The sequence below is a fragment of the Triplophysa dalaica genome, chromosome 2 (assembly GCF_015846415.1).
Source record: "Triplophysa dalaica isolate WHDGS20190420 chromosome 2, ASM1584641v1, whole genome shotgun sequence".
Taxonomy (NCBI): domain Eukaryota; kingdom Metazoa; phylum Chordata; class Actinopteri; order Cypriniformes; family Nemacheilidae; genus Triplophysa; species Triplophysa dalaica.
In genome coordinates, this window is record NC_079543.1 from 17,203,589 (window position 1) to 17,228,630 (window position 25,042).

General features: G+C 35.7%; 3 protein-coding genes across 3 annotated transcripts; all 3 read right to left on the reverse strand.

Annotated features, from left to right (window-relative positions):
* Nucleotides 1–230: 230 nt before the first annotated feature.
* pla2g12a (phospholipase A2, group XIIA) lies at nucleotides 231–2,539 on the reverse strand. The gene is made up of 4 exons (XM_056737563.1): nucleotides 1,607–2,539; nucleotides 1,320–1,396; nucleotides 979–1,144; nucleotides 231–832 (listed from the first exon to the last, which is right to left on the reverse strand). Exons 1-4 carry the CDS (start codon nucleotides 1,827–1,829, stop codon nucleotides 714–716), a joined length of 585 nt encoding a protein of 194 aa, XP_056593541.1. The 5' UTR covers nucleotides 1,830–2,539; the 3' UTR covers nucleotides 231–713.
* A 137-nt stretch (nucleotides 2,540–2,676) lies between these two features.
* Nucleotides 2,677–5,903, reverse strand: ndufb6 (NADH:ubiquinone oxidoreductase subunit B). Its single transcript, XM_056737564.1, has 4 exons — nucleotides 5,618–5,903; nucleotides 5,395–5,487; nucleotides 3,267–3,311; nucleotides 2,677–2,825 (listed from the first exon to the last, which is right to left on the reverse strand). Exons 1-4 carry the CDS (start codon nucleotides 5,795–5,797, stop codon nucleotides 2,754–2,756), a joined length of 390 nt encoding a protein of 129 aa, XP_056593542.1. The 5' UTR covers nucleotides 5,798–5,903; the 3' UTR covers nucleotides 2,677–2,753.
* A 1,026-nt stretch (nucleotides 5,904–6,929) lies between these two features.
* On the reverse strand, nucleotides 6,930–21,659 carry mxd4 (MAX dimerization protein 4). Its single transcript, XM_056772555.1, has 6 exons — nucleotides 21,056–21,659; nucleotides 20,537–20,636; nucleotides 17,475–17,504; nucleotides 11,518–11,632; nucleotides 10,709–10,868; nucleotides 6,930–10,405 (listed from the first exon to the last, which is right to left on the reverse strand). The coding sequence occupies exons 1-6, from the start codon at nucleotides 21,117–21,119 to the stop codon at nucleotides 10,248–10,250; spliced, it is 627 nt and encodes a 208-aa protein (XP_056628533.1). The 5' UTR covers nucleotides 21,120–21,659; the 3' UTR covers nucleotides 6,930–10,247.
* Nucleotides 21,660–25,042: the final 3,383 nt, after the last annotated feature.

Sequence of the window (25,042 nt, forward strand, 5' to 3'; positions counted from 1 at the left end):
ATGTATTATCCATTATAAAATTTCTTCCATTGTGAAACAAAAATTTATAATGCAATATAATCCTTATTGTAATAATTTAATTGCATCTATTTCTTAATATATGAAGGTGTCAATTCTTCTTCAGTTCATGTAAGAATCTCTAGAGGTCTGACCAATTTGGTCTGTATTAAGAAAACGTAAACTCCCAAACAAAACCTGAACAATCAACATTAACAGTTTACAATAGCATATAAAAATAAAAATAATTTATTTGTTGTCAAATTACTGTCAGTGTTGTTTATTTATTAAAAAAATAAAAGGATGAACAGGAAAAGTAAAACAAATATTTAATAGGTACAACCACAAACATTTCCATAAAACTAACAACACGAGTCTATAAAATAAATTGGTGATGGGAAAGTTAATCTGGCATTTTGATGTTTGTTAAGCAAATTGTGACACAAAAAATGTTTCGGTCAATGTTTTAAGGGCTGCACTTTTTAATAAAGTTTATTTGGATAGATTACTCCATGTTTAAAATGAAATAATAAAACCTGAACAAAAGCTCAAATTAAAGTTATTAATAAAACTTAAGTTAAAGTAAAGGTATGACTAACAGTTTTTACTGAAAGTTGAAGGTTTTTCTGATTAACATGAATCTGAAAAAATGTTTTATTCAGCACTGTAGTATCTTAAAACAATAACAAGCAGACTTCATGATTAATGTTTACTGTTCACAGATCAGGCTTCTCCTCATAGTGACAAATGCAAGATGTTCTTTGGCTATCCAGGTAAGGTTTACATCCCAAGTGCATGACAGCATCAAAGAGCAAAGTCACTGCTGATTCACAGGCTGTGTAAAAAAAGATTGTAAAATCTCAGCATAATGTGTAAGTGCAATCAGGATCATATGGGCCACGGTCTACGTTAAGTTGAAAAAAAGTTTATTGTATGTTTGAAAAAGTTGTAAACTAGTTTTTAAGCAATATTTGAAATTACCTTGTACACCCTGAGACAAGCCTAGAGTATTTTGGAAATTCCTACAGATAGACTGAAGGCAGACTTGGAATTGGTTATCACAGTATTTTTTTTCTTTCCCACAGGTATCATAGCAGTTATCATGCTCATTACAACATCTGGTCATAGATGGGATCCCAATATCAAACTGCAGCCAACAATGACAAAAGTAAAAAACAGTATTATTGATATAAGTAACATTCAACTTCAAAGGAAATATTTATTCATCCCCTCACCTCAGATAAATTAAGGGCATAATTGCAGTATTAAAAATGGTACATATTACACATATTTATAACAATATAAATGTTTTCCTTCCTCACCTGAAATCCAAATACTGGTGAACCACATCCATTGGGTGGAGGTGGCTTGTAGTTAGGGCGAGGAATTGGTGTGTACCCTATAAAGAGTATTAAATTGAACCAATGAGGGGAGATTTTTAACCCTTTAATTATGGCTGACAAATATTTATTGATCATATAAATACTGATATGCCAAATTGAATCAGTCGAAACAAGAGAATCAAATAATAAAAATGAAAATATAGACAATTGTATAGTGTTAATGGAATAGTTATAAATGTGTTTAAGTCTTTAAAGTCATGACCGACCATCACTACACTTGTATCGACACTGTCCATCTGAACCTCCGATCATGTCCATAGCAAAATTAAGGTATTTGTCTATCCCATGGATCCCGTTCCGGATGCTTTTTAAAGTCTTTCTCCAGTCCGGAGGCTCAGGATCCCGTTCTTCATTAAATCCTTTAGCTTCATTAGCAAAAATCGCTAATCCAAATGTCAAGAGCAGTTGTAACGCCAGAAATGATGACATGACAGGACATTGACCATAAAAGTCAAATAACTTCACGTATTGGCCAGTTACACTTTTATTCACAAACCTTGTGTGTGACCTGGGGAAAAGTTGCACTTATTTATAGTAACAATAGCTTAGATTACAAACAAATCGAGGGTAGACAACGAAGTAAATGTTCCATAAAGTGTTTTATTTTGTAAACCGCATGCGCACACATTTCTTCCGCTTTTTGTCATAAAGTGACAAAAAGCATAATAAAAGTCCTCAAAACAAGGAAATTGATGATAAGAGGATGTTAAAGTGATAGTTCACCCTAAAATGAAAATTCTGCCATCCTTCACTCAGCATCATGTCATTACATGCCTGTATAAATTACTTTGTTCTGATGAACACAGAGAAAGATATTTGATAGAATGTGAGCAATTTTCAATTCTGTGACATCATTGACTGCCATTGTAGGAAAATGAAACAGTTGTCAAAGGTGCCCCAGAACTATTGTGTCCCTAAATTCTTCAAAATGTCTCACTTTGTGTTCAACAGAACAAATAAAAGATACAATATTTTTTCCTACTATTGTAGTGGATGATGTCACAGAACTGAAAATGGCTAACATTCCTACAAATACCTTTCTTTGTGTTTAACAGAGCAAAGAAATGTATATAGGTTTGAAACAACCTGAGGGTAATGAGAGTAAATGATAACAGAATTTTCATTTTTTAGTGAATTAGCCCTTTAAGTAAATTATTTAATATTTTCATTTTTGGGTTAACCATCACATGAATTAAATGGTACAGTTTTCATCATTGCTCAATAAGTATCGTATAAGTACAAGTACAGATACATGATAAGTCACAGCAAAAGCATAGAGAATCAATAATCTTTATTGACATAATATACACACAAAATTTTACAATAGAAGCAGATTTTCATAATATGGCATGTTTAATGATGACCATGGGCATCTGCTTCAGGAAGATCTGGGACGACTTCTCCTGTTTCCAAAACACGGTCTCCCTGAATATGCGGGGCAAAAGAATATGTGTGAGGAAGTTCAAAATAATCAAAATACAGAAATAATGGTTTGTTTATCTGACAGCAAAGAAGGTAATTAAACATGTAATGTTAAATTAAAACAAATTAAAGGTGTCCGTTTATATTGGTCTAATACACTACCAGTGAAAAGTTTTAGGACACAATATCTGAAAATAGATTTGAAGAAAAAAATGAATTCTGCAAAATAAACTTTACTTCATTAAAGAACCTTTTTTTAATAAAATGTTTTTGTAATGGCTGTTTTGACTAAATAATAAAAAACAGCCAGTAAGATCACAGAATAGATCAAATTTAACAAGCGTTTTATTTGATATAAATAAGTGTTCTATAACTGTTTCATTTATGCATTTAGCAGACACTTTATTACACCGCATGTGTGTTCCCAGATTCAAAAATACTTACAGGGAACAGCCTGGGTTTTAACTCAACAATTCCATATGGCATTTTCTGTGGAATAAAACATCAGCCATTATTGAGCTACACATTTCAGTATGATAATGATCAACCAAAGCAAAAACACACTGTACCTTGTCACACCTTGCTCATACAATCCCTTTGAACAACTATGTGTAAAATATTTTAATCACATTAGACTTAATAGTTATAAAATGAATGATAAAATGTGCATATCTATAACTTTAATCAATGTTCAACATCTTGTTGCATTCATGATTATCGATTAAAAAAAACTATGTTTCTTCAGCCTACACTCATTTCACATCAATTAATGTGTCTGTCCACTGCATCACTCCTTTCCGGAAGTGATAATTCTATTTTGAAACCGCATAATACATGAACAGGGATGCGTTTCCCAAAAGCATCTTAACCTTAAATTGATCTTAGAACCATTGTCACCAATGGAGCTACGATCACAGTAGGGTTATGATGCTTTTGGGAAACGCAGCCCAGGACAACAATAATAATCTATTAGTTTTGTGTGTACTATTTTTAGAGCAATGACGTTGATTAATATTTAAAAAAAGGAAAGATTATGCAAAAAAAGTTATATTGGCATACCACTATGACAACATGTTAACTCTAGATTGCTCTACACCTTTATCTATACATAAATTAACCATGGTTTTACTACAGAATTAGAGTAGTACTACTTACTATAGTAAAACTACTACAGTAACCAAAATGTTATAATGCTCTCACCACAGTAATCAGTTTAACTAGGGGAAAATAAATGGTAAAAATGTATAACTACATGTCAAAAAACGTAGCTGTTAAAAGTTTTTTTGAAAAGAAATGTGGAACCTTAATGTGTACGTCACACTGGTCTCAAGCTAGTTATGAGACTATTTTTGGCAAATAAATGTTGCATTATATTTCTGATTTACATTTTGAACTAATGTCATTTGAAAATGTCATAATTCATTTCGTCTGTCCTTCTAATTTCAGTTCCGGGTCGGATTTGTGTCACTCCATGTATGCCTGCCTACTATGAAGGCAAAATGATGCCAAAAAAATTTGCATGAGCAGAATAACATGTAAAAGTGTACATGACATTGCAAGCATAAAATAAAGACATTTACACATTTGCAACAGATTTAATTTACATAAAGACAGACTCTGCACGGTGAATCCATTTTGCAGCTCATAACACCATTGTATTTGCAGCCACCGCTCTGTTTAAAGAGTCGCAATGCTTTTGGCTTTATTACAGCGCAAAAAACATGTCAAAGTTTAAGCTCAGAAAAACGGAGGTCAGAAGAATACAGATCATATTTATTTGGCATTAATATAAAGTTGCAGTTTCACGAAATATGAATTACATTTACAAAAAAACAGTGCAATGCTGCAAACCTTGTTTTCTTTCCCTTGCAGCTTAATTTACACCTTTAAAAACTAATTGATTTATGCTTGTAATGTCAAGTACACTTTCACCAATGCTATCATGTGGCATGAACAAAATCTTTTTGGCATCATTTTACCTTCATAGCCTATGTTCCAGTTGCAACGCTGCACATGGTAGACCAATCACAGCAGACTAGACCCTCTGACCAATCAGATCAGAGTAGGCTGACAGAAAGGAGGGGATTAGATAGACAGATGACTCGCCGAACGAATCATTTGAGAGTAAGTCAAGTAGTAAAGTAATAATAACTGCCTATTATCAGAAAAATGAACGTGTTTCCACACCGTGTATGCATGTAAACTTGTTGTTGGACACTACATAAACCAAAGTGGGACCTTAAATACCACAAGATGTTTACTCTTTAAAATAAGCAGTTATTTGTTAGGCAAGCTATATGCTGTAGGCCTATTTTTTATAATCATACTCTAACAAGTTTTGTCTGAAACATGGTGTTAGATAGATAGGGTCTGTGATAGCAAAAATGTCTGATCCCGTACAGGTTTCATATCAGTTAAAAGGTATAACACCGTATTGCAGCTCACGTTCCAAAGCCTAGCTGAGGTAGTGTTGTTTGGATTATCTATCCATTAAACAAAATGTTCCCTTTGGGGGTGCACAGTTTATAAGCATATGTGGAAATAATGCGTCTCAGGACGGCTACAAACTTACAGCGACGTGGTACTTCATGTAGTAGTGCACAACCCATGCAGGAATGAGAAGGCGCGTGACGGCAAACACACCAGCATTATAAGCTTTAAAAGTCTTGATACAAAACAAGAAAAACAGAAGATGGCATGTTATAATGCAATTTTGCAGTTATTGTATCACAATTAAATGCAAGTAACCAAAAACCTATACACATTTGACTTTTTGAGTATTTAGACAAACTCACGTATAATCTCCAGAGCGTCTTGGGCTCCAGGAATCCAGCCCAGAATCGTGCGATGCGGCCGGGTGGTTTGGGTGCAGTGACAGGCTCTCGAGAAGTGAGCTCCTGATCTTTCAGCCACTGTCGCCGAAGCTTTATCAACTGCTCATATCGGAGCTTTTCATCCGCTGTGTATCCAGTCATCCTAATTTCACTACACTTTCCAAAATAATGCAGAATTCACAACAATGACATCTAAGAGGACAAACCTCCCAGGGTGCAACGGGAACGCCACAAAAGTACCCGTTTTCTTTTCACAGCGACTCCTAAAGATCTGGAGTAAAATAGCCCACCGAAAGTAAATGTGATAGTTCACCCAAAATTTAAATTTGTCATCATTTACTCACTCTCTCGTCATTTCAAACATGTATGACATTCGTTCTTCCACAGGCCACACAATTTTATAATTTGAAGAATGTTTTGAAAACGAACAACGGTTGGTTACAGAATTTTTATTTTTGGGTTAAAGCTCCAGTATGTAATAATTTTGTAATAAAATTTCAGAAAATAACTTGCACAGTGTGATATATTTCCTCCAGTTGTGTACTTACAATATTTCAAAAGTCTCTAAAGATTTTTTATTTCAGAGAAATTCCGATTTTAAATAACTGGCCGTCCCGGAAAAGAAATGTCGCCTCTCAGTGACGCAATGTCCGCTCTATACTTTGTTCCGGTGTAGACCAGAATATAACATGGTCAAATGCGCTGCGCGACAATCTTGGACTTGACAGAGACTCTGCTCTCGCGAGTGTATTGATAGACAGGTAAGCAAATCAATTATTTATTTTAGAACGATTGGTTTGAGCACGTTAAACAACACGGCATTAACCATAAACACGTAACACTGCACAACATTAACCCAACAAATCATTTAACAAATAGCTGTAAGTTGTAACGGGATAATATAGTATAACATTTCACGTTCCTTGCAGTTCATTAATTATGATGACATAAAATAATACGATCAGATATACAGGTAATACAAAAACAAATAAATTACCTCATCCGTGATCATGATTCGTTTATCCAATTTAGATACATCGCTATAGCGAAAACGCATTTAAAACGACATCTCCCATCGTCACCTGCTTCATAGCGTCATCAAGCTTCGCCTTTGTTATTGTTGGAAATGCGCCCTCTTGTGGTCAAATACCAAGGTTACATACTGCAGCTTTAACTATCCCTAAAAATATTTTAAGCAGACATTAAGTCATGTTAATGTCCACATATTCCTGTGTTTTTTTCTTCAAAATGTAAATGATGACTGTGCAACCAATATGTATAAAACATTTTAATATTTATATTACAATACAAGAATACATAATACCTTAAAGTGTGGGCTCAAACATAGCCAGCACCGGGTAAATACGTGTACACATAGGGACACACACAATGTAAAAATATTATAATATGAACAACATTTGAATGCATATTACTTGTTTTCTAAAAGGAAATCTGTTCACAGGTTTCTGGCACAGAACCCTCCCTTCTCAGTCAAGCACTGCAGGTTATAAACTCCTAATTTTCACGCAAACATTAAGGTTAACTCATGCCAAAATGCAAGCGTCCTCTAAGCTATGAAAAACTCGCTGACCTGTCAACAAAATGCTACATGAACACAACAAAAGGAGCAGAGGAGAAGCAAAGTGATCAGAAAATATAGATAACAAATCTAGTATCTAAAGATATAGGCCTAGATCCAAAATGACACCATATTCCTCCGAAAATCTGGTGCAGTTAGAAAAATAAAAGTAAAATAAAATATCTCCATTACTTTTTTTATAAACAGTTCTTTTAGTGCTTTTATGTGTATACAATTGGTAATAGTAATATTTTAAATTGCTATTTTTGGTCACTATCCTGTTTTCAATAGCATGTACTGCCAAACTCCTGTCTTCTTCCCACCCAGCTTTCCCTCTGCATTGACTTAATCTGACTGTGGTTTGTGGACTGCTTGATCATATTTTTCTTCTGTTTGCAAAGTGACAGAACACACATCTAAAATCATTTTAGTGTTTCAAACCCTTCAAAAACCCTGCAGCCAATAAATTGTCCGTCTCAAGTGAATTTTTTTCATCACACAAGAAACTGACATTTATCTTGACTTCACATGCCAAGGCACTTTATTCCTTAGTTAATGCCAATGAAAGCTAAAATCTCATAATTTTATAAAATCTCAAGCGTAAACCACAATTCAAATTCTGTTAACTTCCAACTACACCTTGTTAATGAGAGGTTCTGTGCAAGAGGTTTTTTGTCACTTGATCAACATACTGGTACACATTGAAAATAATATTTTTGCTACAACAGTCAGGTATATCCATGACAAAAATGTAAACTCTTCATGAAAATGTAGATAAGAAAGTTTTGCTCCATTCTTTCAGTGTTTGAAAACAATGGAGAGGTACAAATGAATACAAAAATAAAATCAAAATGCAATGAGTCGGTCACAATATGCACCATAGTATCGAATCAGTGCTGTTACAGTTACATACCTTGTAAAATGAAAGAAATATTCATATTACTGTATTTTAGCTCGTATAGGGAGAAGTTCCAATACTATGATCACCTCCATCACACTTTAGAGTTAAACAGAAACAGTTGGTAGCAGGGGGGAGCGAGGTTGTGTTGAGCTGCCATTAATGATTGATTCTGATGCTCTTATCCCAATGTCTTCCACTTCATTATTTGGAATTCAAAACACTGTCAAAAAATTTGAATGACAGATATTCAAAAACAAAAAGCAAATTCCAATGAAATAAGCTGGTGATGATAGTTGCACTGATGAGCTGCCATGAGAGGAGATGATCAGTGTTCTAGACGTGGATCACATGGATTGCAGGGCAGGCAAAAAGGCTTCAGGCTTTCAGAAAATAAAGAGTTGGAATTCATCACTATTCTGAGGCCTGAGGATGGCAGATTTGGACCTGACCAAGGTTGGAGGGATGTGTAAAGAAGACATGCGTAGGAACAGGGATATGACATGTCGCCAAGGCAAAACATGACAGTGGAAGATCTTTAGGACAAATGCCAGGGTTCCTCCAAAAAAAAACAAGCCTGGCCTTGTAGTCAATCATTTCAAATATTTATACTATTTATATATATATATATATATATATATACTCTTCTCTATTTTTTATCAAGGAACATTTAGGAAAATATAATACAAAAGTGAATATAGAAAATATAGACTCCACTTGCTAACATCACTTTAAGTTTTTTTTCAAATGTACATTAGTTTTTTGTATTTTCTTTGCTTTTATCGATCAAACACATTTTGCAAACTAGGTCTCTTTGTAAAGTGTTGGAAGCCCCAGCTAAGAAATCTCTTGGGCTACAGAATATTGCACACTGAATTCCAAATATACTGCTGTAGACCCTGAATAGAGTGCTTCTCAAGTTATTGCATGTAAAGTTAAAAATTACAAGGAAAAGATTAAAAGCAATGATATTTTGTTCCACTACCAACACCTTGTCAAAGAGCTTTTCACACTCCTTCACTGTAACATGAACAGTTTTGACTTGTCTCTTTGAGTGCTGGCCACACACGCACGCACACCAAGCAATTTAACTCAGACCAAAGTGCTTTATGGTCAAAGCAAAGTGTATTTTAATTCAGGAGCACGTGAGAGAATTTAAATGAATAGGTTTGTTCATCTTCCCACGTCTTTTAGGTTTCATCCAGAATCATTTCATTGCATAAGAAAGCCAAGGCTTTCCATGTTTTTTGCTACATCTTTTACTACTGAAGGAGGGAAACAGATTCTGTGTGATATATTCAGACTGAACTTTTTTTGCATCTATTGCTGCTAAGCGCTTTTAGTAAACATTAAATTATTCAATTAACCATAGTCATTCTTTCGAATTCTAGAAGTGGCCTAACGTTCTTTCACTTACTTCAGTTTTAAGTACCACAAAAGGATCAGATTCGGTTTAAAGCCATTATGAATACAATGTAAATGCACAAAACAATTTAATAATATTTAAATACATTTTTAATATGGACTGAGTAGAGAAAATTGTCCAATATAAATATTTTTGTATCTTGTACTGAATAGTGTTGATGATGACAAATCATCTGTTTGTTCTGCTTATTAGAGAATCATTGATCCCTAACAACCTTTTTTGCTTATGTTATTGTGGCTTTGAAAGCGAACAGCAAAATCTTTTTTCCATTGGGCATCCTTTTATGCGCGAACGAACGATAACAAGAAGCTGCCTATGCCGGGAATATCAGTTAAGTCACTTTTGACGTCCCATTACAGTTAAAAGGTAGCTCCCTGTGTAAAGAGCAGAAAGCAAGACAGCTCACTAGGTTGTGGAAGAAAGCCACAGTTTCTCACACCCAAAATGACAAGTCAAAACGATATTATCACACTACATATGTTCCCACTAAGACCGCAGACTGCTTGTCAATGTGTTCCTGTGTGGTGGGGGTTGTGGTCTAATATAAGGCATTATGAAAGGTCTGGGAGGAAAGAAAGTCTTCTGGGGAGTGTAAATCACGTGAAGAGGTTCAGCCAGTTGTTTCCTGCCAGCTGGGAGAGGCTGATGTGCACGTTGGAGGTCAAACACTGTTGCGCTATGGCAGAGCCTAGCAGATATGAGCCTGTAATCTGTGGGAATGTGAATTGTGGCCTCCGTCGCTGGAGCTGCTCTGCAGGCTGTAGTGGTCTTCTCCATCGCTAACACTGTCCACACTATCACCTTCGCCTGGCGTCAATTCCATCCCCTCAATGTCAACGTCCACCTCTGTACACACGGAAATACAACAGTGACTTAAACCGCAACGTAATACTACAATCTGAGTACTAAAGTCTAAGAACTAAAAGAATATTCTTTATATATTCATAGATGCTTTATACAACCTAAATGTAAGTAGGTTACTGTTTAAATGTGTATTCTATTGTCTTATTCGTGATTAATGATTGTTAATCCTATTCCTAGCATTTGTATATATACTGTATGTATTCCTATGCAAAGGAAACATGACATAATTTTCATGAATTTGCAATTTTACTACTGAAAACAGAAAACATGTCAACTGTGCTGTACCTTGCTCAGAGTCTGTGGAGATGGTGGAGCCCATGCTGTCTGTGCGAATACGCTCTAAGCCCTGTACAGAAAGCTGCTCCAGGCGTCGTTTAAGGAAGCGATGTTCTCTCTGCAGTTGCTCTTTAACGTTTACAGCCTTCCTGTCCTGTTCCTCCAGCTTCTGCAAAGCACATGTTTTCACTGATCAAAACACAAAGAAACCAAGCTGCATGATATGCATCAACCTTACTATGCAAACGGCAAGAAATCAATCAAACCAATGAAAACAATACAAAAACTGTGCCAAATCTATGCATTACTGCAGGAAACGAGACAGGTTGATATTCTGTTCCAAACAGGAAAGCAAAAGTGGGTCAAGCAGAGCCATATCGTGTTCACTTTGGGTTTTTTTCATGGACTGTAGGTGAGAGTGACACTTTCCATTCCACTGAGGTTTTCACAGACAGAAATACAGAAAATTGGCTGGACATTGTTAACTATTGTCTTGCCATCAGGTCTTGAGAAGAAAATGGCTTTACACATTTTTAGCCTGGCTATGACCTAACATAATCCCAACATACTAATGAGCCAGATGCCCTGTATAAATTGTTATAATTATATTTTGTTTGTCTGCAACATGCAAAGAGATTAAAACTCATCTCATGGGAAAGTACGTTGCCATCTCGGTTGTTGGGAATCGTGGGTCATCTGAGTTGCAACATCAGGGTAACGTTTACTTCCTGTAGACAGTTCCTGATTAACTTCCTCTCTGACTGTAACTGCGCTAAGCAGCTCTAACCTCTTTACGTCAGTGCAAAGAGAGTTTGTACCTTGATGTGCATTTTGGCGCGTTTGAGCAGGCTCAGTGTGGTGTGACGGTTGCTATCAGGACCCAAAGGCACAAGCTGTTTCAACTGTTCCAGGTACAATCGCAGTTTGGCACGTCTGCAACAAATCAAGAACAAGTTGGAGGAGTGGACTATTACACTGGGATATAAATATAGAGAATTTGCTTATTTAGGGAGCTGGTTGTGATGTCCCGCTTATTCATAAATTGCAGGTTTGAAGTCTTTCAAGCAAGTGTGACAGAAGACTGGATTACTAGAGATTTGGAATTGTGCCCTTATGTAAGAGGTCTTTCCCTGCAATTAATGTGAAGGAAACCAGCTAAATGTCTGATTTCTGGGACACTATCAGACAAAATATCTGAAAAATAGCTGAATCTGTATATTGTTACTAAAATCAGTTTTACAAAAAAATTTGCAGATCCCTATTTTAAATATGAGCTGTACTTCAATAAATAGCCACATGAGTTTTTTGCTAAAAAAATATTATTTTTTTAAAGATATGATTTTTAAAACTAACACAACACTGTCAGGGAATTTTCAAAATTTTGAAAGACCTTCAAATTGTCATTTTGATGAATTACCACTGGACTTAACAAATCTAAACCACAAAAACAATTGTCAACAATAGATCACAAAATGCTTAATTTTTGCTTCCCAAATATTAAAAACGCATGGACATGTTCAATAACTGAAAGATCTGGAGACAATCGTGCATTGGCCCAACAGGGTAAGTGACTTTCTCATTGGTACCTAGGCCATACATTACTGTTAAGTCCTGTCTTAACAAATCAGAGTCCTCTCTATCACTCTCTCACAGACTTGTTGCATCCGAAATTGCATACTGTGACAGTACGTATAGAATTTAAATAAGTACCTACCTACCGGTCATTAAAACTATATAGTATGAGTGGGTGTAGTATGAATACATTTCGGACATACAGCGTCCGCCATGTTTTATGGTCATGTCACTTGATGCTCTTTGACCTATGACATTTTAAAAACACCCTATTTGTGAGCGATTATAAGAACATAATTTAGTCACGAGAAGTTAATTTATTGGCACTTACATTAAAAACGGACGTACGCCTCAAAGTTTTCTTTTTTTCTTTGATTTACGTTTTAAATTTGACTGTTGCTCAGCTCCCGTGGCATCATGGGATAGAAAAGTGTCCATCCAATCCACACTCAAGAATCTAGACGGAAGAAGTAGACCATCCGGGTATTTCTCGCCTACCGTGAGGTTTCGGACATAATATTCATGATTTTAGTCTACATTTTAGTATGGAAGTAGTTGATTTCGGACGCAGCCACTGTCTCTCTCCTAAACACACACACACATATAACTGCTTAGCTATTAACCTGTTAGTGCCTGAATGTCTGTCAAGTTCTGTATCATAATGTCTTTGAAACAGTATTTTGTGAAGCACAAACAGCATCAGATCTGCAAAGTTTCCTGTTACAGCCGTTAACCACCAGACAACCACAGCCTAACAAATATGCACATCAACACTACAGCATCAAGAGAGCTAAGTAATTAAGATCTTAATGGTAACTCTAAACTCTTGTCATATTGTACTAATGACATGTTATAATGTCAGCCAATTTAGGTTAAATATGGAGGTAAAAACATTATATGCCTCTTTTCACACAGAGTCTTTACAAGTAAATGACTGTTAAATGACTATTATGAGACCATTTGTGAATGCAATCATGATCAATGTTGCTGGGGGCCAACCATAACATTCTGACAGAGAAGAAGTAGTTACTCCATACTATTCACTGAAGTCAAACAACAGTTCAGTATACTTGGTATTAACATGCGATCAATGTTATCCCATCAATAAGATTGAATCATCAACCATTAGTGGCATGTTAACACTTTTTGACATCTGAAGTGAAGTGGTAGTTCTTCTTTGACAAACCGTTTCATTTGCAAGATATCTAAAACATCTCCTAAAATGAGGAGCATATGTACGCTGCAAACAATAATACAGTATATATATTGGATAGATGCTGCGGCATCAATTCTTTGCCCGTTTTGATGGGAAAAATGGGCCTAACTTAGAAATAAATAGCTGTGCAACTTGCAGGTGCAAAAGCAAGCTTTGGTTGCAGCCATCTTTTTTTCCAAATGAAACAAACCATGGCAGTAAATAATCCAAGCAGATCTGAAATAAGCTCCTAAAAATGTTTATAAATATTGAATAACAATTAAACTGTCCACAAATAATTTCCATTTAAATCTGACTTTCTAGGAAAAACCTAACCTAAGTCAATCAATCATTTGGAGGGGTACATAATCTGACATGCACTCTTCAGTCAACACACAAAGCATAAATCACCTTTGTTAAAGGGGGGATTGAATAGTGTTTCAATAAACATGCTGGCTTCTCATGCTTGACATAGTCAACTTGTCAAAAAATGAGTTGGGTGTATGACGTAGTATTTCTGTTTTTGATACACTCCCCCAAGGTTCGTTTAGGTTTCAGAAAGTTTTTTTGACCATGAAATTCCCTTACGTAACAACTTTTCTTAGTCCCTTATTTGGCAATTCTCCTGGAAAAGCACACCCACGCATCAACCAGGAAGAGAACGAGCACACGGCCACGTCAGCCAGCTAGAGCGGGAGAAAGAGCACACACACGCGTCAACCAGCTAGCGAAAGAGCACGTCCATCAATGTGCTTCGCAGAATTTCAGCTGTGTTTGTTTGTTCACTGCATTTGGGTGAGGAATGTTATATAAATGGTGGATATAACGCTGGATTTGGAGATCGTTTGAAACAGATAGATGAAGCATTCCCAGCGCTAAAAGATCCCGGATAGGGCTTGCCTTTTTTCGGAAATAATCGTACAGCTGTATCTTTGTCTTTTATAAATTTAATCAAACTAAAGACTCTTTGCTATTATGCAATACTATTCTATAATTACTCAAGCTTTACAGTGGCTCAGTGGTTAGAGCATGGCACTAGCAACGGCTAGGTCAAAGGTTCTATCCCAAGGGATTTCACATTCTCAAAAACAAATGTATAGTACTATGCAATGTAAGCGTCTGCCAAATGCATAAATGTAAATACAAATTTAAGATCAAAATGAGATTGGCAGAACCTGCATTTGTTACATCCGCTTTAACAAAGTAAAACCATGAGTTTTCAAAATGCCCCTTGACATCATGATGTCTTTTCAAAATATCTTGAAGCATTGAAAGGTCACGGTGCACTAGCGGCTTCCCACATCTAAATGTAACATTATAAAAATTTTTTTTTTTTAAATCGCTGCATCCCCAAACAGACCAAGAATCTCAGACTTCAGAGCCTGTGCCTCCATGTGGGTCAATATGTTTAAAAATACTCAGAGGGTCTGGGTTACGGTTTTACTTATTTCTTGTGAACGAGTGATGTGGTACCAATGTATGTCTCAAGAGTTTGAAGGTTAGTTATTTAACATATGAATTAACATAACACTATGCATTGTGGTCTAGTTATAACATTTTCAGTTTGTAGACTTCAAGTTGTAATCTGCTCTAGCAAGCGTTCATGTTTAACTAATTTGCTTCCTTGCATGAGTGGGCTGTATATTAGCCGAGACAACACGTTTGTTTTGTTATTTCACAAAAATTGGTCAAGGAAAAGAGCTTTCCAGGCCAATAACAAGGTCCAGACTCTGCATATGTGGTACATTTTAAAACTGGAATTATGTGGTGTAGATTTAAAACATGGTAAAGCATATTATACTATACAATGAGAAAAGTATTTTTTTAAGCCAAAGCAAGTGGGGAATGTGTAATACGATGCATGTTCCAATTCTGCACAAATCTCTGGAGCTTACAGCAGAGTTCTGCAGGAGCACTTTAATCGTGAATTTGCAGATAATAACAGGGACATGCAATAAAAATAATAAACTCCAGTACTGGATTACCATTTATAACACACACTAATTAAATGGTCCACCTTAAAAGGTGTGGATGCTTACTCAATGTTAGTGCATCTATACCATGAGCCATTTCAGAATGTGTATTAACATTTATAACACACACTAATTAAATGCTTCATTTTAAGAGCTGTGGATGCTTACTCTATGTTAGGGCATCTTCACCATGAGCCGTTTCAGAAAGTGGTGGGGTCAAATACCGCCATGGTAGCCAGATGTCCCCACCGTAAATGATGCCTTTGTGTGCGACCCATTTGAATTCTACAGAGAATTTTCTATTTTTAAATGCGATGGAGGAAGTCAAACATTCACAACAGTACTGACAAGGAAAAGTGAAAACATGCACAAATTAGAGAGCATTTCAAATCAAACACCGTACCCTTCTGACAATTTCTTATGGTAACTGTTGTATTTTGACATCATAATCTATTTGACAAAGTCCATTACTCTGTGATATTAATGAAAAAACCCTGATCTTGTTTGCTGTAAGATATTTCAAGTTATAACTTAAAGAGTCATATGAAATTATAAAAATATACTGTAAACTTAAAATAAAACAAACATTTTCTAATTTTGTAAACAAAAAAGCAACCAACTTCACACACTTACAAATGTGAGTTTAAAATACATTTAAGAATCTGTTCCCCATTGCAGGTTGGCAAAAAATGTGTAGATGACAATACAATTTTAGGTTACACTTTATATTAAGGAACACAAATTCATCATTAACTGCTTGCTTATTATTACAAATGCATTTTTAGTTTTCTTAAAAAATACTTTAGATCCTTGCCGCTAGGCCCGTGATCCTATAAGGGATTGAATTTATGAACTTCACAAGTCATTGGTTCCTGTCATGCCTCTATAATTAATAAATTTCAGGGGTAACATGTGTTTGTTTTTATAATTAATAAACTGTTTTAAAATAGAACAAACATTTTCTAACATTTTTTATACAGAGATTGATTGTATGCCACTGAATAAATCACATACAGTACATCTAAGATTGCACAAGGTTGAGTAAATGAAAAAAAAAATTGTGTAAAATATAAGTGGTTGAAATGGAAATTTCGAAAAGTTACCAGTTACCATTATTTAATTAAGAAATAAGCAAACACTACCACAATCCATGTGACATTCTCATGAAGAAAGATATTTTGATTACAAAATTCACAAACATAGCCTCTATGCACACACAGTTACCCAGAACTTATATAAAGATATTCTTAAGGTCTATTACCAATGTATTTACTGAATTATGAACTCTAAAGCCATGTGACCAAGATGCCTGCGTTTCCTTTCTACAGTAGTACAAAATATGTAGCAGCAGCACATGTGATATGAAAAGATTACATCTAATATTGTTTTATCTTGCCAATCTGTTTCGGCACACAAGCCTCGGTCAGGGCTAAAAGAACAACACTTAATCATTTAGCAGACAATTTTATCCAAAGCGATTAACTAATGACTTAGCAAAACAACTATACAACACTTCATTGATACCCTGCCAAAGTTAAACTTTCAACTAAATCAGAGGAGGGGCATGACTGAACACATTTCTCATAGAGCAACAGTATTCCAAGATTCCTCAAACTCAAGCATGTGACAATGAGAAAAATAGAAAAGTACAAAAAATACCTTAATCTAACCTAACACATCCTGACTTTTGAACCAACATAAAAGGCACAAAATGTTTGTCACTTTATTTTTTTGATTATACAGTAACACTACAACAGTAAATGTATATCACCTTACATAAATTTCCAAGGACAAGTAATTAACGTAAAAAAATGCCATTAATGTTAAGGCATGATTGGTAGGTATCTGATTCATGGACATAAGAGAGCATTAAAATGATGATGTAAGAATGCTTTCTTCCTTTGGAGATTATATAAAATTATATTTAACACAGACATATCAGCCAGTTGAAAATAGATTTGTTAAACTGGTCAGGTCAGGTGAAATGAGCAGATACAAGATACTAAATAAAGTAATCACACTCACAAAGTCTTACCTGTGTTTTTCCAGCTCATTATGTGATGACCTAAACAAAAATAAACAGAGGAAGATATGAGTTTGCTTAAAAAGAACACATATCGTATAAAAAGGGACATGAGTGGACAACAGGGAACATTGCCACAGCCTGATTTTATGTTTTTCTGATGAAACTTGTAACATGGACACTTTATATGACGTGTTTGAAATAAGCATTAGTATGCAGTTATTTGCATTTGCATTACTATGTAATCAAAAGGTTATCAGTTATAATAAAATGCTGCCTGTGGTCACACGTGAGATAAAATATTTGAGAAAATATCAAATGGGCCTAAGAAAGGCTGAGTGCTATCCGACTGTATGTATGGCTTAAATTGTTTCAGCTGACATATCACATTTAGTGCCACTTCTCTTTTAAGGAAATCCTCTTTTAATGCAACTAAAAACAAAAACAGCAGTCACTATTAATACGTAAATAAGACAAAAATCTAAAAAGCCTAAACATAGCCAAGCCATTTTTCTTTGAAACATACTGCATTTTCACTTACAAAGATTACAACAATGTTTTCATTATTTTATAAAAATTATCATAGTGTTCTCTGGCCATCCCCACAACATATGGAGTTCTTTATGGCTTATTATGTAATTATGCACTAAACACTCTTTAATATTCCATTACTGTGTGTATTAGACCCCATTTCTCTCACCATCACTGCAAATAAAGAACTAACAACATACACGCAATGACGCAAAGGAAATTCAGCATGCTACAACCCATTGCTATTTTAGTCCAGAGTTTAAATGCTGGGGTGTACGATGGGGAAAATACATTCTCTCCATACAAACAATATAAGAAGCTGTAGTGAGTGCATGAAATGCAATTTTTTTTTAGATAATGCAATTCATGGTTTCTCATATGTTAAAACTGTTGTTGTAATTTATATGGCACTACTAACACCAAATAGAATTGCAAAAATTGGTGTTTGGCAAACACTCCCTCCGTCCTCGCTTGTTGGGACAAACAGACGGTGCCGCCCAAGAGTCACAAACTAGCTGAATTATAAATAGACTAATGTCCATGTCAGTGTATAAAGAAAACTATAATTATGCATATTTTAGGCCAAGTTTACATGATGAAAAATGGAAAAGTTTCTCCTAAGCGTTTTTGAAATGTTTCACGTACACATAACAGCGTAAAAATGCTGTAGTATGCACGCCAGGGCAGTGGATGCCGATATATTTGTGTAAAGAAACAGGACCTGCCTTGGCACATAAACATGCACAGTTATAACCCAAAAGTGCTTTTTAATACTGTCGGTCGACGTATATGTGTGTTTAAAGTCTGGCGAATGTAAATAGTGTGTCTCCGCTGGTCTTATTGGTGCAGCAAATCCACAGTTTGCTGGGGAAATGTTAATACATAGTCGACCAGTGAGAACTCACAGTAGGGGATGCCGCCGTATTGCTTTGGCTATACTCGCGCGACTGAGCGTGTATTACGCATGCACGTGACCTCATCGTTTTCAGAAAGTTTCGTCTTTCAGTTTACATGGAAATGAACTGTTTTCTAAAGTTTGGATTTTCAGTCCCCCAAAAAACAGTTTACGGCTAAAACGCATAAAAAGTTTTCCATTTTCAGTTGAAAATGGCGTTGTATAAATTTCCTCTAAAAAAAGGCAAATTGCAGGTTAGTGGCTGCAAAGATAGTAAAAGCAATATTTTTTGAAAGAAAGCCAGTTTTCTTAAATATAGGCAAACAATGTCAGAAGGTTGAAAATAAAAATTAGGCTACCAACAGGACTACTCACAGCTCTATAGTCTCTAGAAAACTATTCTAGACCATATTAATGACTAATATTATTACTGACACTTTATATTTTCACTAACATATTTTTACATATCTACATTTGTGTACTTTAACATGCACTTTATACATATTGTTTACATGTGTCTCATCCTATGTGTCTGTTGTTTGTGAGTCTAATGTATGTGCACTACTGAGAAGAGCACTACATGTCTTTGTGCAGGTATGCAATGGCAATAAAGCATTCTATTCTATTCTATTCTAACTATATCCTCATAATAAACTATAGTTAAATCGCAACAGATACCCCAAGGATAAAAGCTTATAAGTAAACATGCAACCTGGTGGTGTGCACTTCATGTGTAATGTGTTCCCATGTCCCCCTTAAATGTATACAGTATGCAAATGTCATATTGTACTGCCAAAACCCCATTCAAATTAACATAGGCCTTAATGTCAGGACGCGTTTTTGCAGTTTGACTAAAAATAAGAAATGCATTGATCCCTAGGAAAAATTACATTTTCACAAATTCCCTGGATTTCCTAAACTCCCAGTGTTTTGTTATGCTCACGTGGGGGAAGGGCTCTTCTTGCTTTACTTTTTGACTGTTAGGGGAACTGCTAGGCGCGGGGCACTGCTGCAAAACAGACCCAGGGGTCAAAGCTCTCAGCTGACATGGGTCTTTTCACCACCACACCCAGCACTGAGTGTTTAACCACACCTAAAAGACACTACTGCAACGAATACCATCTATGACGTCTTCATGTTTCACCGGAATGTACGACCCACCTATACATAAGTATACAATAACAAATGTAGTAATATTGCAAACATCCCTTTAACTTTCACAGACTGCACGATGAAAAAAGGTTTAGGTTTTTGCATGTAAATTACTGGGACAGGAATGATTTATTCAATGCGGTTGCATAAATCGTTTAGGAGTTACGAGTCAAGTGTCTTTTTAAATGTAAACTTCCAGTAAGGCTAGTTTGAGGATGTAACGACATAAAACATTTAATCGTCCTTAAACAACATTTAAAGCGTCTAGGTTAATGAGAAACGTTATCCCTTTTCATTAAAAGTTGAAGAGAGTTCGAGACAGCAGCAGTGGAAAAAGGAAACAACAGCAGCTATAGAACGTTGACGCTTGTACGCGTGGCAATGTTTATATACAGCCAAGCCCAACAACAAAAATGGCGATTACATGCAACTTAGAACAAACATCACTTGAAAGAACCAGTCAAATAATACAACGTCAAATGTGTTTTGTATTTACCTATTGTTGTGAGGTTTTCTTGAAATGGGCGAAGATTTACTTTTCTTTCTGGAGAAGTCGCTATCGTACGGTAAAACAGATGCGTAACCGTGTTCAGCTTCTAGTGGGAAAACAAACAAATTAAATATATAGACATTATAGTGAATTGATAAAATGCAAGAACGCAGTTTGATAGCTGGAGAATTCTCGAAAATCGTTTTCATGTCAAGCTCTTTAAGAATTCTGTCAACATACTGCGAGCAAACCTGCCCTGTTAAATATGACGAGTGAATGCACATTTTGACAGCCTGAAAACACAGACATGCACGTACACCACGTCGTCATATTCATATTTTTAATGCTTAGTTATTATTGTAGGATGACACATGAAATGTAATAACATTCAGTGGCCTTAAGAGTTTGATTTAAACAAATCTTGATCAGCCGGTAGGTTTCGAAAAGAGATCTGAGTCGCACAACAATGAAGGTTTTAACTACAGAGTGTATTTTTTTGTTGTTTAGACAGACATCATGTTATACCTCTGTCTCGTCTTTCCAAATACTCTGCTGCCTCGAGAAGAATAAGGAGAGAATTAAGTTCCATCCTGGTGGATTTGTAGAAATAAAAATACAAACGTATATACACAAATTATGCAAAATAAGTGACGAAAAAATAAAATTAAAACAAACAATGTTGATGACGCTGGAAAAAAGGTAGTGGTCCTCAATTCGAAGTCGTAGGGACTCAAACAAGAATTAGAGCAGACTGCACGTAAACTAAAATCTGGAGATCGATTGATGGCTACTTCTCCCAATCGGACAATAGAAAACTATGGAAGGCGGAACCTAACAACAGTTGTATCCAATGAACGCCTTTAGGAGAGAAGTTCACAGGAAAGATGTTGACACATTGCGCGATGTCATATGATTGGTTAGTCAGTGATAGTAACAAGGTTGAAGCCATGCCCTAGCAACAGTACTTTTGATCCAGCCCCTTGATCGTTCATTGGTCTTACGTATACTTTGCTCTCTGCTGACTGGCCAAAGGAAGGACGGGCGTGTTTTGGCAGTGGCAAAGTTGTATCTGGAAGAATTTAGCGAACGAAAAGTGGTGAAAATCAGTTTGATTTGATTGGCTATATTTTTACTACGCGAGCTCAATGCTACTCAGCGATGTAAACTTAAGGACCAAGCTGTTGATTAGTTCACATTCACCAAATAAAAGTAAAGTTTGTTTGTACTCGACTGAAAGAAGTGTAAGGGCGCGGTCACCTTCATTTCCAAAGTGGTAACATTTCAGGGTTCAAACGTAATTTTGCAAAGCTTTGAAACTTACATTTATATATATAACAACAATTAAATTACAAGTTCACATAAATCGAGCATGAAATTTAATAACATAGAATTACCATAATAATAGAATTATGAATAAAAATTATTATGTCAGATTTTATTAACACTTTCATTTTTTTATATGATTGTTAAAACATAATTTGCGAGATTTGTTTCGCATTATTTGTGCTATTTCACTGTAATTCTGCAGAGTATATTTTTGTGCAGCATAGTAAACCGAGCTAAAATACTGTTAATAGTAAGCGCATTCTAAAATTAGACAAATATTTCATAAATACGCAACCAATAGACAGTAAGTATGTAAAACTTTGTGAATGATAACCCTTGTTATTCTGAAGAGTTATGTGTGCACAGATTCCATGTGGGCTTGAAACAGAACTATTATAATGTACCTTTCTGCCTTGTATTACAGGCCACCATGGTTTATTTATTAGCAATATTGTTTTAAAAAAAAACTGCAATGTGTAATATGGAATTTAGCTATTTCTAGAAACATCCAAAGTAATGTTATTTTGAAATTTAGAATAGCATAGGAGAGTGCATTGAAATTATCTGAATGTATCAAAGGAAACCTAAAAATTAAACCCAAAATGATTCTATTACGATTTATTACAGGATACATTGTTGGTACTTGATTTCAATGTACTCAGAGATAGAAATGATGGTTTATCATTTAGAAAAACCACACAACACATAAATCAGTGGAAAGGGACAGAAAGCACCTTATTGTTCTAGACAGGGAACTGAGATGTGGAAAGAAGCCTGAGAGAAAGGACAAACATTGTGAGACTGAAAAGAGTATTTGCTGACCTCCGCTCACTCCTTGGACAAAAAATACACAGCTGTTTCTAATTGGAAACTCAACACCGACTGCTGACCTACATTCTGCATAAGATTCTGAACTCAGAGCAGAGGGAGTAAGAGGGAAAACAAAGAAGTGAAAAAAGATGGGGATTGATTTGTGGAGGAACTGAATGGCTGGAAAATGAAAGATGAAAAGTTTTTTATCCGATTTATTATTATGGAAATTTCTATCTTTTGAATAGTGCTACAACCAGTTTGAAAGGACTGAACTTCTTCATGTTATTAGTATTTAGATATTTAGAAATAGGATTGTTTGCATGTTACTATCGGCAAACCTGGAGATTCTCGACAGGTCTATTTCCAAGAAATGAAAAGAGAGAGTGCAGGCTGTCCTTTCGTCCTTGGGGCTTAGGCCAGCCCAGTGAGGGCTTGGCTGGTTGGATGGGTTTTCATTATGATTCCAAAATGCATTTTTCCTCTGCCATGAAAAGATTGTACTTTATAAAAAAGCAACCAGGGCAAAGGTGGCAGCATGCAGGTTTTGTGTATCTGTAATGCATTATTATGATATTAACATTATTTGCTTAAGGTATATCAGAGCACCTTGGCCCTGTGAACCCCTTCTGCAAGGCTTGACCTCACTTCCCCCTAATGTGAGTCACGTAGGCTCTCATCTTACTGTGTCTGTGTTTACTCCCTGCCAGACTGTGAACAGCATAGTTTACACACAAGTTTTCACATAAGTAGACAGTACGGTGCTAACAAAGTTGGGTTTCTTTGTAATGTCCTTTTAAGAAGTCTACTCAGAGCATTAGGGTTAATTATCTAGCGGAAACAGTGGGAAAGAAACAAAACCAAAACACAGAAAGGGGAACAAATTACGACAGCAGTGCTGGTGAGTGAGAATGCAAAGAGAGCTTGAGGGGCCACCACAGTCTTTGAGTGCTTGGGAATGTATTTCCACAGTCCACAATTGCAGCTGTGCACATCACCAAATCAAGGGTGGGGGCAAGTTAACAGCCTCACAAAAAAAGAAAAAAGGTGGGCAGACTTTAACAAAAAAAATATAATGCCCCATCTTGCCTCCAACATTATGCCATCGAATGTCAATCGATGAAGTTTGATTAGCATCTGGTTAAATTCAGGGCCAAGTAATACACACATCTGTGTTAATGCAGGTTCCTCCACTCATTAGATGTTATTTTGGCTGTGCATAGTTGGCTGAATAAGTACTAATTTGTGTGAGTGAGGCACAACTTTTACAAATGTTACTAACATGTTAGTAATTTTAGTAAATGTCACAAAGACTCAGGTGCTGTTGATAAAGATTATCTGTATACAAAGTGAAACATTTAATGAAAGTTAGGCTCTGTCAACAGCATCTGCTATCAATTACCAGATTTACCAGCACAAGGTGTTATCATACACACGTTCTTGTATCTCCGCAGCTAAAAAACTTTTAATTTAATCAAATTATTAAATAATGTATTCCAAAAGATAAGTGAATACTTTGAATGAGTAATTTTATATAAAAAATTATAATATGATGCCCGCTTATATGATGATTGTATTTCTAGAACTTAGAATCTTGTTACAAACGACAATAAATAATGTCAGAAAACACAAACTCATCATTTTCGAATAATTTAGTCAAAGCAAATTGTCATGGACACGGTCTTAAATATTGAGATGACAGCGACATCTAGTGGTGTGCTAAGGAAGTTAAAGGTATTTGTCAATAATAAGACAAAAGCGAGAATCAACAGGACTGATTCTGAAAAGCTTTCTCTACTTTGATGTCATATGCCAGAAGGTCCGTGCACTTCTTGAAGTTGAACAAACCTATGATTTCTATGGGAGTTAAAACATAAACCTTTTTTTGGCCAAGTTGTACTCGGTAGACGGATCATAATTGTGTTTTTTTCTATCTGGAGGATACAGTTGTGTCTGGTTGTTTTGGATTACATAGTTAATTTGCTTACCACATACTGTATTAGCAAATGTTTGATAAATACGCATTAATACCAACCATACCACAAAAAACAACATTTTTCAATGGAACAGCCACGTTTATAACGCCTACTAATTGGACTTGGCCATCTGATTGGATGAATCTGCTAGCTCTCGTCTGCCCATTAGTCCCACCCCCCTTGAGCGTATTTCAGGAAGTAACATTTTAATCCTGACACAACTGCCGAGGTTTAGCTCATAAATATAAAATTCGTCGGCAGGAGCGTCCCAATACTTCAACTAAATGAACATGTCCGAGCTATGCCAGCAGTCGTTCAACAAAACTATAATTTATAATTCCAGCAATGATTCATTTGATCACGTCCAAACGTTACGTAATTAATATGCATGAGCCTTACG

Coding starts and splice junctions, on each gene's coding strand:
- ndufb6 (XM_056737564.1), bottom strand. CDS start 5,797: ATGACTGGATACACAGCGGATGAAAAGCTCCGATATGAGCAGTTGATA. Junction 5,488..5,617: donor AGACGCTCTGGAGATTATAC/GTGAGTTTGTCT, acceptor TTTTGTATCAAG/ACTTTTAAAGCTTATAATGC. Junction 3,312..5,394: donor ACATGAAGTACCACGTCGCT/GTAAGTTTGTAG, acceptor TTTATTCCACAG/AAAATGCCATATGGAATTGT.
- mxd4 (XM_056772555.1), bottom strand. CDS start 21,119: ATGGAACTTAATTCTCTCCTTATTCTTCTCGAGGCAGCAGAGTATTTG. Junction 20,637..21,055: donor TTTGGAAAGACGAGACAGAG/GTATAACATGAT, acceptor TTTTCCCACTAG/AAGCTGAACACGGTTACGCA. Junction 17,505..20,536: donor AGAAAACCTCACAACAATAG/GTAAATACAAAA, acceptor ATTTTTGTTTAG/GTCATCACATAATGAGCTGG.
- pla2g12a (XM_056737563.1), bottom strand. CDS start 1,829: ATGTCATCATTTCTGGCGTTACAACTGCTCTTGACATTTGGATTAGCG. Junction 1,397..1,606: donor TCGATACAAGTGTAGTGATG/GTCGGTCATGAC, acceptor TACTCTTTATAG/GGTACACACCAATTCCTCGC. Junction 833..978: donor CTTGTCTCAGGGTGTACAAG/GTAATTTCAAAT, acceptor TTTTTTACACAG/CCTGTGAATCAGCAGTGACT.